This window comes from Pseudoliparis swirei, chromosome 3 (genome assembly GCF_029220125.1).
Source record: "Pseudoliparis swirei isolate HS2019 ecotype Mariana Trench chromosome 3, NWPU_hadal_v1, whole genome shotgun sequence".
Classification (NCBI taxonomy): Eukaryota; Metazoa; Chordata; class Actinopteri; order Perciformes; family Liparidae; genus Pseudoliparis; species Pseudoliparis swirei.
The window spans coordinates 15,411,538-15,428,436 of NC_079390.1; the positions used below are offsets into that span (position 1 = coordinate 15,411,538).

The 16,899-nt window shown below is 45.9% G+C and overlaps 1 protein-coding gene across 3 annotated transcripts in view; it reads right to left on the minus strand.

Annotated features, from left to right (window-relative positions):
* Positions 1-16,899, minus strand: part of igsf9bb (immunoglobulin superfamily, member 9Bb) — a 117,610-nt gene that overhangs the window by 57,187 nt on the left and 43,524 nt on the right. For all 3 annotated transcript variants that reach the window (XM_056409077.1, XM_056409068.1, XM_056409086.1), the window contains exons 3-4: positions 10,701-10,847; positions 1,763-1,914 (exon numbers count right to left, since the gene is read on the minus strand). In XM_056409077.1, the coding sequence (XP_056265052.1) occupies positions 1,763-1,914; positions 10,701-10,847 (299 nt within the window). The remainder of the gene's footprint in view (positions 1-1,762; positions 1,915-10,700; positions 10,848-16,899) is intronic.

Below are 16,899 nucleotides of genomic sequence, written 5' to 3' on the forward strand. Positions count from 1 at the left end.
GCAGGGTTGTGACCATGAGTTCGATCTTCCGTTCGCGATGTGCTCGTATGAACATGAAGATACTCTGTTGGTACTTGTACACAAGCAGCCAGAAGGAGAATGTTGGGCTCTCATGGGCAACTCTCTCAACCCAGTCCTCAAGGACCATCTCAGTTCCACTGTCCTCATAGGCTCGCTGTAGAAGGCTGTGGAGTACCACAACAGTAACTTGATGGGCATATCTTGTTCTCATTACATTGGATGCCTTCAGAAATGATGTGGCTGCTGCCACTGAATTCACTAGCCCAGCTTCTTTCAGGGCTTCAGGCCATCCTGATCCACGCAGAAGATCTCCCATGGTACTCCACAAAGCCATTTCAATGTGGAGCCCACCTAACATCACCACAAACTTGTCTTCTCCGAAGATGTCAGGGAAGGTCCACTGCATTTTTTTTGCAAGGTCATACAGGGGTTGGTCCACTACCATCACAGGGACTTGTTGTGGGTTGAGGTGCTCAGTGTTTTTCTTCACCAGCAAAATAATTAAAAAGTGCAACAATAACAAAAGGCCTGCAAGTTGGGTGCTTCATATCACGTAGGCTATATGCAGCCATATTTGTGTACGGGTATCCTAGCTATGTTTGTGCTATAGGGATATTCTGAACACCAATCTTAAATCCAGTCGAGTCATTACACAGCCTTTATTTACAATAACTTTAAAAATCATGTTTCATAGCAACTTTGAGGACATTTCCAGACTTTATCTCCAAAAAAAGCATAATTTCGCTTGTGTCCATGTAATATTTTGGGATAAAAGTGTATTTATTTTTATCTGGTCACCAAATGCTTGGTATACCTGTTTCTCCTTTTAATTCTGAATCCATACATACCTCATATGTTAAAATTGGATAATCTAATCAAAAGTTGTAGCAGTTTACATATTTTGCGGCGCCCCCTAGAGGCCATTTTTCATCTGTGTGTTTGACACTCGGACTCAAATTTTTCTGTAGACCCTAAACTTCAACTTGGAAGTGAAAACCAAACTTTAACACAAATTTGAAATGACTGAGCCTTATACGACCCCACTATGTGTGAATGTTAGTTAGTCCTGATGGGCAGGTGGCACCTTGCATGGTGGCTCCTCCCATCAGTGTATGGATGGGTGTGAATGGGTGAATGATGTCATGTAGTGTTAAAGAACTTTGAGTGGTCGGAAAACTAGAGAAGCTCTGTACAAGTAAAGATCCTTATTGCACATCAGACATCTAATTCCCTGGGAATTGTCTGGGATCCCTCCTCTGTTGCTCTTCCAGAGTTTTCTCCCAGTTTCTCATTATCAGAGGGTAAATAAAGCTGTGTGATATTGATATAAATCATAGAAATTTTAAACCAAGTGAGAAGTAGGGAAATCGTTTTAGACTTCTATACAATCTGACTTCTTGTTTGGGAGTCACCCCCTGCTGGCCATTAGAAAGAATGCAAGGCACTTCCACATTGATGCCAAGCAAGGTGAATGTTGTGAAACAGTCGCGGTTAAGGTTGCAACAGGTGGTTAGTGTTGTGAAACTCTGCTGGTTAAGTTGAGGCAAACAGCTGAGAGTGCCCAGGAAAAAAAACGTACACATAATCCAGGTGACCATTCTCAGTGAACCAAGCATGCAACAAGATGCGTAAAGGACTCTGGGTCTTGTTGCCCACAAAGCACCTTTTTCAGACTGCATGTACCTTAGAGGAGCAACAGGATCGGTGATCAGAGACATGAAGGTAGTGTGGAGTTAAATACCTTATACTTGGCACTGCTGACCACGAGGCTGCCTTCCCGCAGCCAGCTGACGGAGGGCTTGGGGTTGCCGAAGGCCGTGCAGGTCAAAGTGATGCTGCCCCCCTGCTTGGCCTCTACATACTGAGGTGGCGTGTCCGTGAACATGGGGGGAGCTGAGTAGTCAGAGGATGGGGAGAAAAAGAACAAACAAGGACGATTTAAACATGTTTCTAAAGGATAAAGCTTGGGTAGAAGAAGTGACAGACTCCCTTCTGTAGACTTCTTCATTTATATAAACTGTTGCACACTGTTGGCATCATTAAACATTCATCAGACAATGACAACCTTGCTCTACGGTCACACTATGAGAGACACCGCTGCAGTCGATGAGTTCAGACCTTTCAGGCTTTCTTGCACTCTCTTGTTTATTGTCAAGGGCTCGCTGCAACCCCACTGCACAGTGCGTGAGCAGGGCATGCCCAAGCACTGGGCTCCACGGATGAAGACAAATAGCACCAGTAGATACGTGTTGCCGTCTTAACACACGTTACATAATGTGCTTACAACCTTTTTACTTGTAACACACTGGGTGTTAAGCCCAGACCTTCTGGGTAGTTCTGTGTTCACTGTCTGTTTCTGTTTTGTTGTCTGTCACTCACTTTGTCTCTCGTTTCAGACTCCTCCCTCCTCATGTGCCGCCCTCCTGTGTGATTGCAAGCCCCGCCCCCATTGTGTCCACCTGTGTCTCGTTCCCCTGTGTCCAATCACCTGCACCTTCCCTCTGTATTTAAACCCTGTTTGTCTCTTCCCCAGTGTTGTTCGTAATGTTTAGTTTGTGTGTGTGTTTGACCTGTTTTAAATTTTAAAATCCATTTTCTGTGGAAGGTTGTTGGTGTTTGGGTCCTCTCTCCCTCTCTGGCTACAGCAGCCATCCTGACACTGGGAGGTGATTGCTGCTCAGAGGCCCTTGATGAGCAAGGATGGCAATGTGGGGGGGGGGGGACTCAGACTCAGACTCCATTAACAGGCTTTTATTAAATAATGTTCATGAACTGCATAAAAAGACCACAGTATTTAATTTGATCTAATACTTTGGGATATTGTCCTTTTTACAGATTACTGCCACATTTGTAATGTCTGATGAAAAACCCAAAAGTATGTCACTTGAAAAAGACATTTTAGTTTTAAACTGTGGACAAATTAAATGATGTGGATAAATTAATCTCTAATAGGAGACCTTTAAGTCTTTAAAGGTATTTTCTTAATTGGCAGCAGAAGTCAAGAAGCCACGTGTTCATAATAGCAGGGGACTGGCCGATCTAACAGGTGGCCGAAAGACCACTTCATAATAGATAGATAGATAGATAGATAGATATATACTTTATTAATCCCCAAGGGGAAATTTGTCGTAGCAGTAGCAGCACCAATAAACCAAACACACAAGAATAAAAAAATAAAAATAAAATATAAAAAACAGGGATGAAAGATATAGAAGCATACAAAGCAAAATATAAAATAAAATATATATACAACATATATGCATACACAATACACAATACTAATGACAAATTAAACTAAATATAAAAACACCAAATAGAGACAGTGTGCAAAATGCAAAGTGTGTGTATGTGTGTAGTGCAAATGAAATGTGTGTGTATGTGTGTAGTGAAAATAAATGAAATGTGTGAAGTGCAGATCAATATAATGCATGAGGGGAAACCTTTACTTTGCTATCTCTTTGGTTGCATAAATCTCAGGGTTCACATTTTTAGATCAGTATCGGCAGAGAAATATGAGGCGAAGTCGAGGAGTTGTAATAGAATATTTAGATGTTCACATAAAGGAAGTCTACAGTACATTAGAAGGGTATGATAATGTATGAATGTTTTGTAAAGCGTAAGACAAAGTCACTGTTTTATTATTGTAACAGTTTGATGTTAAATGTAAAATGAATAACTGTAAAATGCATTACAATGAATGGGATTTTCATGTTTTAGCTAAAATGAATACCGATGTAATAGGAGATTATACTTTTATTCCGGTTGGTCGATATGCTCTTGTCCAACCAAATTCTCATTGTTTAGTTCTGTCCTCGTCCAGTCTCCAATCTTCAGTTCTGAAATGAATGCTTCTATATGATTAATCAATGCATGTTTTTTCAGGAGGTAGAATTTTTTTTGTTGTTGTCTCCAACTAAATGAAGAGGAGTTAGAATTTCAGTTGTCCAAGATTTTCTTTTTGTTTACTACTCCTCAGTTTCTGCCAGTAAAATGTCAACGTTTAACCAAAACACAGTCTGCTCTTCTTCTTTTCTGGATTGTTTGCATAACCAGAGAAAGTGAATTAGTGCAACGAGCAATGCACAGACTAAACAACAGTTATACCACGCCATGAAAGTTACGGGGTGTCGACGGGTGTTGGATGGAAAGCACTGGCCGTTCAGCTCGGAGACGGCTGTTCACGTCCCGTGTGAAAATAAACATCTTTACACTTGTGAGGTTTTGTCAACACATACCGTGGTGTTTCTTCTGACCTTAACCAAGTGGTTGTGTTCCCTAAATGTAACTAATTGTTCCACCTCAACCCCGTGCCCTTCTGCAGGCGTCATGTGAAAATGGTATGAAACATAATTCTGAATGCATTTCAGACCCAACGCATCCTGCTGTTTGCAGAAAGGTTCTTTTGTCTGGCGACTCGGTTGCTTCTCCAAGAAGTTAACAACCTTGACTCTCTGATGTCTCTTTAATCTACGAGCTTCTTGTTGTTGCCGCTCACTAACTCATTTCGGATTTGTCTCTGCTGTTACAATGTTAGATTGGCAGATAGTGAAAGAGATGTTCGTAATCCCTTTGGCCGTTTTTTTAATAGGGCTGGAAACTCTCACTCTGAGCCGATCTGTGAACAACCACCATTCAAGTCTTGTTCTCCCACAGTACAGAGTGTTAAAAGGCACCGGTGACCCGTCGGCGATTTGTTGTTTTGAACCAACCACAGTAAGAGCCCATCCTGCAGCTCTTCATCTCAGAGCTCACTGTGTCTGTTTCTGCTTGTATGTGTCCTCGCTGCAACATTCACAACAGATCCTCTGTACGCGCTTCGTGAGACACGTTTTCAGCTTAAGCATCACTAACGAAGCAATTTGTAGCTCAAGAACTTGAATGCAGCATCAAAGCATCTATTTGATGTGAAATAGTTTCTGTTGCTTTTCATAATTTGTTGTGTTGATTCTGTGACGAGTGTTTTTTATGTGGTGTTCATGTGAAACCTTTTCGTAAATGACTTTTAGAATCTCAATGGGATTATCCTGACTAAATGAAGGTCGAATACAAATAAATATATACACAGTATTGACTGTTTTACAGTATCATTAAGTACCTCTTCTTCCATGCCACCACATAAGTCACTCACAACAGGCCTATCATATGAAACAAGTGAGGCAATAATGAATATTCATAATTTATAATGAATATTGTGCCAATTATGATTCTATAATAAGTGGGATTTAATGCATTCTGAAACAAATTGAGAATAAAGCTGCAGTATAATCTTCTTATATTTAGGAAATGAAAGGTGGATCGATGTGTCGACTTCTCTGGGTTTTAATCTTCAGTTTTTTGTCTTGGGGGGGTTTCAACACTCTATTCAGGGCTGTGCGTGTTAATCCCTCAGTGTATGGCGGGATAAGCAGTGCCCAGTAGTCATGTCTAAATCAGTTTTTAGACCATGACAAGAGGTTGGGAAAAATTACATCTTTATCGGACTCCTCAATAACCTCAACCTGTGCTGAGGAAAGTGTGTTTGAAAAGGAGGGTGAGGTTGTGGAGGGGGGGGCACTAAATAGAGTGGAAAGATGGCTGTTGTGCAGCATGCAGCCTCTGCCGAGTTCTACTGCAGAATACAAGGGGATGGCAAGTGGGAGAAAGCTATTTTTAAAGGGGAGCGGGTGAAGACCCTGGGAGATATGGGCCTTGCTTCTTTGGCATCAACCTGTGCTGGAGTGGGGCCTGCACTGTGAGGGAGAGCGGGGCAAGCAGCGGGAGTCCAAATCATTTTAGAAAGAGAAAGAGTAATGCCCCGAGAAGGGAGAACACTGTGATGTTGCCCACAGGACTGTGAAGTTGCAGGGATCCTCTTCTTTCCTCCATAAATCCATACATCACTTTTGCAACCTGCTTCGTGGGTAAAAAAAACCTGCATATCTTTCTTACAACCGCAGCGACTTGACGGCAAAAGGATTTTCTGAGCCGCATTCGAAGCCCTCGTAAAAAGATGAGTTAAACACACCGCTGTGACGGCGTAGCAGCGGCGCTGCTCAATGATCCCGCGCTGACGTTGGGAAAGTCTACGTTGTTCCCTGACTGTTAACATGATAGCGGCCCTTACTGGTGGTCAGGGACATGGGTAGGTTCAGGTTGAGGTCAGGGGAAATATCAAGAGGGAAACAGTACTCGGTTCAACGCCGGGATCGTCAAACAGATGAATGCACAATCAATGAATACACAACGGACCACACAGATGCAGGTGAAAGAAACAAAGAGACTGTGGGGATTTAGAAATACCAGTCCACCGCTCTCTCCTCCATCCAGAGCGGATAAACTACACCAGCGCTCTCTGGGAAGGCAACCTCGTTACTTTAGCTAGCCTGCACGTTGTCATTTGTAGCCTATTTCTGCAACATCTTTCTCCCAGAGAGACAATGGAGGGGATCAAAACCCACCTGGACAATGAAAGAAGAACGCTAACATGATGGAAAGCTACTTCAACAATTGCACAATTTGCTGGCGTGAGATGCAGGAAGGCGCTCGTCATCACCAAACTCTTTAAGATGCTTTCTTCGTGTGTCAACTTCATCCGTGTGTCGCTTGGCAACCGTTCTGCTATATTCGCTGAGGACCTACCTTGCTCTGCATAATTTTGTAATAATAGATGATTGCATTTGTGTTGTTTTTGTTGCTGTGTGTGTGTGTTTTTAAATTTACATTTAGGAAACCTTGCCATGTATGTGTAGTAATCTCTTTATAAAAGCAATAAGCGTATAAAGGATATGAGTTACAGTGATTTTACGGCAGCTACGGTTTTGTCACTTTGCATCAACAACTCTTTCATGCAATAACTGCTCCGGCATTACTTCCATTAAAGCACGTATTTTGCACAATAATTACATTGCTCCTACAAACCCACCCTCCCTCCCGACTCATCCTGGTCTCCTAGTCGTACTCGGCCCCGAAGGAGTCTGAGGGAGATACAAGTTCACGCTGCACTGAGCACAGGTGTCAATTTGTAGAGCATCAGCATGCAATATAGCGCTGCCACCCACAATCTGTATGCATCTCATTCGGAACGTATACGCACCGCTTCAACGCCAACGAGGTTGAGAGCTAAAGTGCTCAGAGTCATCACTGACAGCCACTGATGTTTGACACCGATAGGGAGAGAGGTGGGATTGCAAATGGGGGGATAGAGGGGGGAGAGTGTGTGTGTGGGGGGGAGAGGGGGTCTATAAATAGCAGCACTGCTGGAGCTTCATGCGGCACGAGTGTGCAGCAGGGCCTTGAAACCTTACAGATACCGGTGAGGCAATTCTTAAGAGAATATGAGCCACCCTCTACAAGCGGTGCCGGAGCACCGAGCTAAGCGTTCAGGACACTTGTGCTAATCACGCGGCGGGTGATGAGGCACAGACATGATGGGAGTCACAACTAGTTCAACTGCACCCTGTATCGATGTGAGGATGTGAAGCTTGGGTGGATTCATCTGCCGTACATGGCATCTCATATATCACACTAAACCCCATCAAACAAACGTTTTTACACTTTCTTTCAGCTCTATTTCACTTCGCCGGCAACGGAGCTCTGAAGGCTTGGACATTTATTTTCTCACCTCTGTGGTCAGAACATTTTTCATATACGTGCTCAGTCAAAGTTTTAAATCTTTTCACCTGAAATGTAGTCTATTGATGCATAGTTCATGTTTTGAATCCCAACCTGTCCCCACTCCCAAAAATATTGCCGCTTTGTCAGAGCCCATCGGAGTTCCACTGAATTGATATTCAAAAGGACTGGATCAAAACATTTAGAAGCTTCAAGTGCAGATCCTCAATGCACTATGCTTTGATAGTGAAACAACTAAACTATCTATTTGGCTTGTTTGTATTTCTTTAAACAAATCCAATTATTGTTGTTGCACAAGCACATGATGCAAAATAGATCCTCGCTGAAACAGGCGGGCAGTGGCAGTCTACGTGTGGCCAGTCAGACTCCAGCCTCATCACATACATACGTCTACCATGGTGCAGAAAACCGCTGCCATCAAAGGCTGAACATCCTGCCTGAGGCGAGCTCCATGTGGATGACATCATCGAAACAGCAAAGCTGCGGGGACGCCCCGGGCACCCCCTCCCCCGACCCTGCCTCTGCTTCACTGCCATAAGTCTCACCATCAAAAGATCTTTATTTCACCGAGCAAACCTTGTTGCGCCTCGGCGGCCTCGTCTGTGAATGAATCGGGACATCGCTAGAGCACTTGATGCTGCTGTCGACATACGGCGCTCCCACGCCGCCACCTGTCCTCCTGTCCTCCACGTGAAGCTCCAAAGGGGACAATGAAGGGGAACTTTACATTACATTACATGTCATTTAGCAGACGCTTTTATCCAAAGCGACTTACAATAAGTGCATTTCAACCTAGAGTATAAACTAAGAACAACAAGAATACAGGAAGTAACATTTCCTCAACTCAGTCGAACTACAAAACTCTGTGAAGACTTTCTGGCTTGTATCATATCACCGCGACTGTTGCTCAGCCAGGAGGGTGCGTGTGGTTGCCATTGCTGCCTATTGGGTGGTCACCGACTAACCTTCCATTGGCTGCAAGCATTCAAAGATGCAGTGCACTGATCACCAGAGATGAGCCTTCGTCTGCCATCATTTCACTTCCACAAACACTCTCACATTATTTGTTGTCTTTCCGTCGCGTTGATTGTTGTTTGTTTGTCATGTCCAAATGTTGCACCTTCCACCAAAAAAAATTCCTCGTTTGTTTGTGAAAACATTCTTTGGCAATAAACCTGTTTCTGATTCTGATTCTGATTCTGGTTATATGCTACTATTTTTTAAGGTAAAAAAAGCTCTGTCCTAGTGGTATACTGTAATCTTGCTCTTGTTTTGACCACCCACACTGACTGTTTCCTGGCGGACCTTTAGCTTATTCTTTCTTTTTTTGCTGAAGCACTAGAAAGTCAGCCACAAACACACCATTGTCTGTTATTTCAGGACCATCACTCAAACACAAGTCCCAGGGTTGATCCAATTTGTGTAGGGTTGTAACGGGATCCTGTTTCACAACGGGACTCAGTGTAAATCTGCGGGTTGGGATTTGTCGATAAAGCCTTTTGGAATATGTCTCAATACAAATACATTTTCATTCCTTCATCATTTAGTCCAATGACAAACAATCTCGACATACACAGACTTCAATTGATAAACTGACAACTTTAGTGACCTTTCAGGCCCTTGTCTCTGAACAAAGTTGACCTCAACATTTGGGTAAAACTAGCAACCTAGTCAGCTGACCCGTCCCAGCATCACGGCATGTCCGAATAAAAGTGCCACGAAGACGCTGAAGGTCAGCAAAGGATGGACATGGAGACAGAGAGAAAAAAGGCAGAGGAGGAAGCTGAGGCCTTCTGAGAGAGAGAGAGAGAGATGAAACCGAGCTAATGCGCCGTGACCACGTGTGCGCGACCGCATCTGGTGTGTCTGTTGCCGCAGCAACCTGCGTCATCATATGCCGTCTGATTAAGTGTCTCGATGAGCGCTTGAACTACCGACTGAAGACAACACTATTCCGGGCTCACGCTTGTGTGGGCTACTGGTTTGACACTCCCCTCCGGAGACGTCATCGGTGACGGAGCGTGGAGGGAGGAGGGACGACGTAGTTGTTCTTCTAGTTGTGACGGTGAGGCGCCACAAACAATAAAGCGACGTGGGGATTCAAGTTTATATATATATATATATTGTGGCAGACCAGGGGGAAAAGCAGAGCAGACAGGGCACAGGAGACGGATCCCAAAGCTCAGGTTGGGGGAAGTGATCCACGGGGTGTACTTCCCAGTGCAGGTGCTGCAGCCAATTGGCACATGGGAGTGGTCACACCTGCAGCCCATCAGCTGATGAGAGAGTATATCTTCCCTGCACTGGAAGGCATCGGAATCTGAATCTTGATCCAAATGCTTAAGGAGTTCCTGGTTACAAAATATGTTGTCACTTTGAATGATTGATATTACATACACAAACTACAACTATCACCTCGACTCAGTCAATCAACTTGTAGTTTACGTGTCTGTCCAAATTGTCATCACTTCATCTTGTTCTATTAGACATTTGTGTGAAATTGTCAAAATTAGCTTTGTAATTCTTAAGCCCAAAATGTTCTTTATGAGGTAACGGCGACCTCCAGATTCTAATCAGTTCCTCCTTGTTTGTGCCAAATATTTGAGGCAAAAACTAAGATGGAAAATGTGTTTCCGAAAAGATAAAGAGAAGACGCCCCACTCTGTAGGATTTGTTGGGACCAAAGAAACTCTCCGTTGTGCGGTGATGTAACAGAGAGCACAGACAGCGGCCAGCAGAGACCAGACAAGTTTATGTTTGGTTATCAAGTTACTGAATTACTAGTTTGTGAAAAACAGCTTGACGGAGAAATCGATAACCTTTAACAGTCTTGTAATATTCCATTCGTTAAAGTTTAAATTAGACCGACAATACTTCTGTTCAGGTAGAAATTAATTTAACTTTGGTTACTAATTATTATAGATTCACACTGGCTTACTAACAGTAACACCACACCATTACGTTCATCTTATTCCATGTCCTTGTGCATAAGGAATGGTATCCTGATAATCAATATACCTCTCATCATATATCGGTGTTGCACAGTGGGAATGCTCATGGGAACTCACCGTTGACGGTCAGATGCACCCAGCTGCCGTTGTGGAAGGTGTCAGACTGCTGCTCCAGCATCAGCACCTTACACTCGTACCAGCCCTGGTCGTCGGAGCGCACGTTCTCTATCCGCAGGGACGACTTGCCGTGTAGGCTGGCCCGGCCTGGAGGAGAGAGGGAGACACGGAGGTGACGTGTCAGCCAGAAACAAGGTGAGGAGGGACACGTGGGTTTGAGTTTAATGAGGGAAATGAAGGAGACGGGGAAGGAGCAAGTGAGAGGTGAGCGGATGAGGAGAAAGGGGACACGACTGGCCCACGTTAAAGACCATAATCAAGCTTTGAACATGTTCGGATATAAATATGCAGTGCAGGCCTGTTCTTCTGCCTCGTTAGAGAGCCTGACGACATCAAAGTGGCAGCTGCATGCGCGCAAAGAAATCTGTCACTTTAAGCGTGTGCGCGTGTGGCGGCCTATTTTGGAGTCGCGCCAAGGCGAGGACAGGTCGTCGCCTCCTTTGAGGAGTGGGAAGTGGCCCGCGAGACAGCGGGGGAGCCTCGGGGTTACGCAGGAGCCAACAACCCGTCATGACAGATCGCGGCTGGGTGAATACGGCAGAGTCGGCAACGGCTTACTCTTACAGATCAAAGGGGGGGGGGGGGGGGCTCAGGGCAATCTGGCAACTGGATCACAACAGATGGCAACTGGCAATAAAGGCTAAACAAAAGGCTTTCAGGGAGCGCGCCGGCTCCAAACGTCAGCTCGTGCATTTTCAAAGCCTTGCTATCTTTCATTAATACCCCCATCAGTCTGCTCTACTTTAAGGGTATTCATGACTAACTTGTGTTTGCCCTCCTAAATCCCCATTGCAGCATGACACGCCAGGTAAATATATATATCAGCTGCACTGGCGGCTGCCTCAATGAGTTGAGTTGAGGTGGACGGTCAAAGTGATGTTGTTCCCTAGCCTGTGTGTGTGCGTGTATGTCATGGTTAGGCTATTTATATATCAGATGATATTTGTCCAGCTTTCAGCCATGTCTGTCTCCTCTCTTGCCCGACCGGAGAAAGACACCCTCTGTTAATTATTGAGTGTGAACTATGCCTTTAGTATACAGACGTATCTCTGTGTGCTTCACTCTCCACTGCGGTGTACATGCCCTTTGATTCCACCGTCATTCCTCTCTTAGTCTGAGGCGACACAACATGTCCAAACAGTAGTGAGTGTCCTTTCTGGACTTGATGTATTCAATGTCATGAACAAGAAATAATGCACGAGTGTCTGAAGAAACACAGGCTGCTGTTCTTACTGTGTGAAAGCACAGTGGGCCATCATTTTCACACATGGCCCTTCACTTTAGGACCCTGGCCACATAGGACACTGGGAACATACAACACTGGGAACATAGGACCCTGGGACTAAAGACATTGGGAACATAGGACACTGGGAACATAATACATTGGGAACATAGGACGCTGGGAACATACAACACTGGGACTAAAGACACTGGGAACATTGGACACTGGGAACATAATACATTGGGAACATTGGACCCTGGGAACATAAGACACTGGGAACATAGAACCCTGGGAACATAATACATTGGGAACATTGGACCCTGGGAACATAAGACACTGGGCACATAAGACATTGGGAACATAAGACACTGGGAACATTGGACACTGGGAACATAATACATTGGGAACATTGGACCCTGGGAACATAAGACACTGGGAACATAGGACCCTGGGACTAAAGACATTGGGAACATAGGACACTGGGAACATAATACATTGGGAACATTGGACCCTGGGAACATAAGACACTGGGCACATAAGACATTGGGAACATAAGACACTGGGAACATTGGACACTGGGAACATAATACATTGGGAACATTGGACCCTGGGAACATAAGACACTGGGAACATAAGACACTGGGACTAAAGACATTGGGAACATAGGACACTGGGAACATAATACATTGGGAACATTGGACTCTGGGAACATAAGACACTGGGCACATAAGACATTGGGAACATAAGACACAAGATGGCGCGGCTGTGTCCAGTCGCCCGTCATGACAGCTCCATGAGATTGTGCGCTCTTTTAGTTTTTGTGTTTATTTTTAATATTTTCTTTGCCACAAACACATCGGCACTAACAACATACGACCGCAGCACACTTTTGGACATAAACTTTTGCGCAAAACAAGGGTTTTGTCCACTTTTTCCATCGATCCAGCGTGGCGGCAGAGATCGTCGAGCGAACCACAACAACAACAGTGGAGCCGCTACTACGGGAGACGACGAAAACATCGAGGGAAACGGAGCGAATTCGAGCAGACTGAGAGTTCAAGCCCACCGTCCACCTTTGCCCAGCATCCTTCTTGCTAACGTCCAGTCTCTGGAAAATAAGATGGATGATTTTAGGGCAAGGATCAGATTCCAACGGGACATGCGGGATTGTAACATCTTTTGTCTGACTGAAACATGGCTGACCCCGCTGGTGCCGGATCGAGTCATATGCCCAACCGAGTCCTTCTCTGTTTTCCGTGCAGACAGAACGGAAGAGTCTGGTAAATCTAAGGGTGGAGGGGTTTGCTTCATGACTAACAACATGTGGTGCGACCCCAAGAACATTAAGACTCTTTCTCGTTCCTGCTCGCCGAACCTGGAACATCTGACGATCTCATGCCGTCCATTCTACCTTCCCCGGGAGTTCAGCTCGGTCATCACCACAGCCGTCTACATACCACCACAAGCGGACACCGACGTAGCACTATCGGACCTACATGATGTGTTATGTCGGCATCAGAACAAGTATCCCGACGCGGCTGTGGTGGTGGCTGGGGACTTTAACAAGGCAAACCTAAAAAAAGTCATGCCGAACTTTCACCAGCACATTACGTGTGCTACCAGAGGAAAGAACGTTGGACCACTGCTATACGCCATTCAAGAGAGGCTACAAGGCTGTCTCTCTCCCTCCGTTAGGAAATCAGACCATGCCGCCATTTTCTGCTTCCGGAGTATAAACAAAGGATCGCGGGAAGCGGTAGTGACGAGGAACGAATGCGGTGGTCTGACCAATCAGAGGCTGAGCTACAGGACGCTCTGAGTATCGTCGACTGGGACATGATCCAATCCAGTTCCAGTGGCGTCAGCGAGTTTTGGAAGTAGCAATGAGCCTCATAGCAACGCTAACGGACACCATCGTCCCCACGGTAAAAGTTAGGGTCTTTCCTAACCAAAAGCCGTGGGTTGATAGATCCATCCGTGAAGCTGTGAACGCCCGTACTGCTGCCTATAACTCCGGTCTTGTATCCGGCAACATGGACCAGTACAAGGCAGCGGTCTATGGACTGAGGAGGCGGTGAAGGACGCCAAAAGGAGGTACCGAGACAGAGTGGAATCACAGATGGAGCAGCGCGACACCAGGCGCCTATGGCAGGGGCTACGGACTATCACAAACTACCAGAGCAGACCCCGCGCAATGGTGAGTGCCGACGCATCCCTAGCGGACGACCTGAACTCATTTTATGCACGGTTTGAGGCTAGCAACAACAGCGCTAGCTCGCCGGCTAACAACAACACCGTTAAGCGTGGCGAGGTGAGTTCTACCGCTGGGGATGAACACACACTCTGTGACCGAGCACAGTGTGAGGAGGGCTCTGTTGAGGGTGAACACCAGGAAAGCTGCAGGTCCAGATGGCATATCTGGGCGAGTACTGAAGACCTGTGCTAACCAGCTAGCTCCAGTGTTCACCACAATATTCAACCTCTCCTGGCTGAGTCCGTGGTCCCCGCCTGCTTCAAGAGATCCACTATTGTCCCTGTGCCCAAGAATGCTTCTCCAGCATGTATGAATGACTACCGACCGGTGGCCCTCACCTCGGTGGTCATGAAATGCTTTGAGAGGCTGATAAAGGACTACATCTGCGCCTTCCTCCCTTCCTCCATGGACCCGCTGCAGTTTGCTTATCGCCCAAACAGATCCACGGATGATGCTGTCTCCCAGGTACTGCACACCACACTCTCTCATCTGGACAGCCAGAGGGGGCTATGTGAGACTGCTGTTCATTGATTATAGTTCAGCTTTCAACACCATAGTCCCTCCAGACTGGCGGCAAGCTGATTGAGCTGGGACTGAACACCCCTGTGTGCTTGGATCCTGGACTTCCTGACCGCCAGGCCACAGGTGGTCAGGGTGGGCAGACACACCTCAAATCCCTCACCCTGAACACAGGATCCCCCAGGGTTGCGTCCTCAGCCCCTACTGTACTCCCTGTACACACATGACTGTGTGGCCAGGTTCAGCTCCAACACCATCATCAAGTTTGCGGATGACACAGTGGTGGTGGGCCTGATCTCCGACAACGACGAGAAGGCCTACCTGGAGGAAGTTGCTGATCTGTCACTCTGGTGCCAGGACAACAGCCTCATCATGAATGTCACCAAAACTAAGGAGCTGATTGTGGACTTTAGGAGGGTACAACAACAGAGGACGTACTCACCACTGGGGATTAACGGGACTACTGTGGAGAGGGTGAGCGGTATAAATACCTGGGAGTCCACATCACCGAGGATCTGACATGGTCAACAAACACAGACACTCTGGTGAGAAAGGCAAGGCAGCGCCTCTACCACCTCAGGCAGCTGAGGAAATTTAAAGTTTCCCAGAGGATCCTTCAGTCCTTCTACTCTGGAGCTGTAGAGAGCGTCCTGACAGGAAGCATCACAGCCTGGTTTGGCAACTGCTCCGCTCAGGACAGGAAGGCTCTGCAGAGAGTAGTGCGTCCGGCTGAGCGCACTATTGGAACTACACTCCCACCCTGCAGGACTTGTACACCAGGAGGTGCAGAACCAGAGCCGGCAGGATCATGAAGGATCCTCACCACCCCAACAACAGACTGTTTCAGCTGCTGCGGTCAGGCAGGCGCCTCCGTAGTCACGCTGCAAGAACAGAGAGACTGAGACGGAGTTTCTTTCCTCAGGCCATCAGGATTGTGAACTCCGACCTCACCAGGACCCCCACATAGACCCACACAACTGCCCCTCTTAGGCACACACACACACACACACACACTTACTGTAAATATTGTGTTGTTTTTTATTTGTAAATAGTGTGTACTTGTTGCCCTTGCACATTCCTGCTGAGCATTGCCACTTTCATTTCACTGCACACCCTGTGTGTGTATGTGACAAATAAAACATCTTGAATCTTGAATCTTGAAACACTGGGAACATTGGACACTGGGAACATAATACATTGGGAACATTGGACCCTGGGAACATAAGACACTGGGAACATAGGACCCTGGGACTAAAGACATTGGGAACATAGGACACTGGGAACATAATACATTGGGAACATTGGACGCTGGGAACATACAACACTGGGAACATAGGACCCTGGGACTAAAGACATTGGGAACATAGGACACTGGGAACATAATACATTGGGAACATTGGACCCTGGGAACATAAAACACTGGGCACATAAGACATTGGGAACATAAGACACTGGGAACATTGGACACTGGGAACATAATACATTGGGAACATTGGACCCTGGGAACATAAGACACTGGGAACATAGGACACTGGGAACATAAGACACTGGGCACATAAGACATTGGGAACATAAGACACTAGGAACATAGGACGCTGGGAACATACAACACTGGGAACATTGGACCCTGGTACTAAAGACATTGGGAACATAGGACACTGAGAACATAATACATTGGGAACATAAGACATTGGGAACATACAACACTAGGAACATAGGACGCTGGGAACATACAACACTGGGAGCATAAGATATTGGGAACATACAACACTAGAAACATAGGACACTGGGAACATAAGACATTGGGAACATACAACACTAGGAACATAGGACGCTGGGAACATACAACACTGGGAGCATAAGATATTGGGAACATACAACACTAGAAACAGGACACTGGGAACATAAGACATTGGGAACATTGGACACTGGAAACATAAGACATTGGGAACATTGGGCACTGGGAACATAAGACATTGGAAACGTAGGAGACTGGGAACATACAACACTGGGAACATAGGACACTTGAAACATAAGACACTGGGAACATAGGACTGACCAGTTATCCTGAAGACAATGTCATGAATCATTCTTTTCACTTTGGATTATTGAATCAAAGGATGTCACTAATCTCTCAAGTCTAA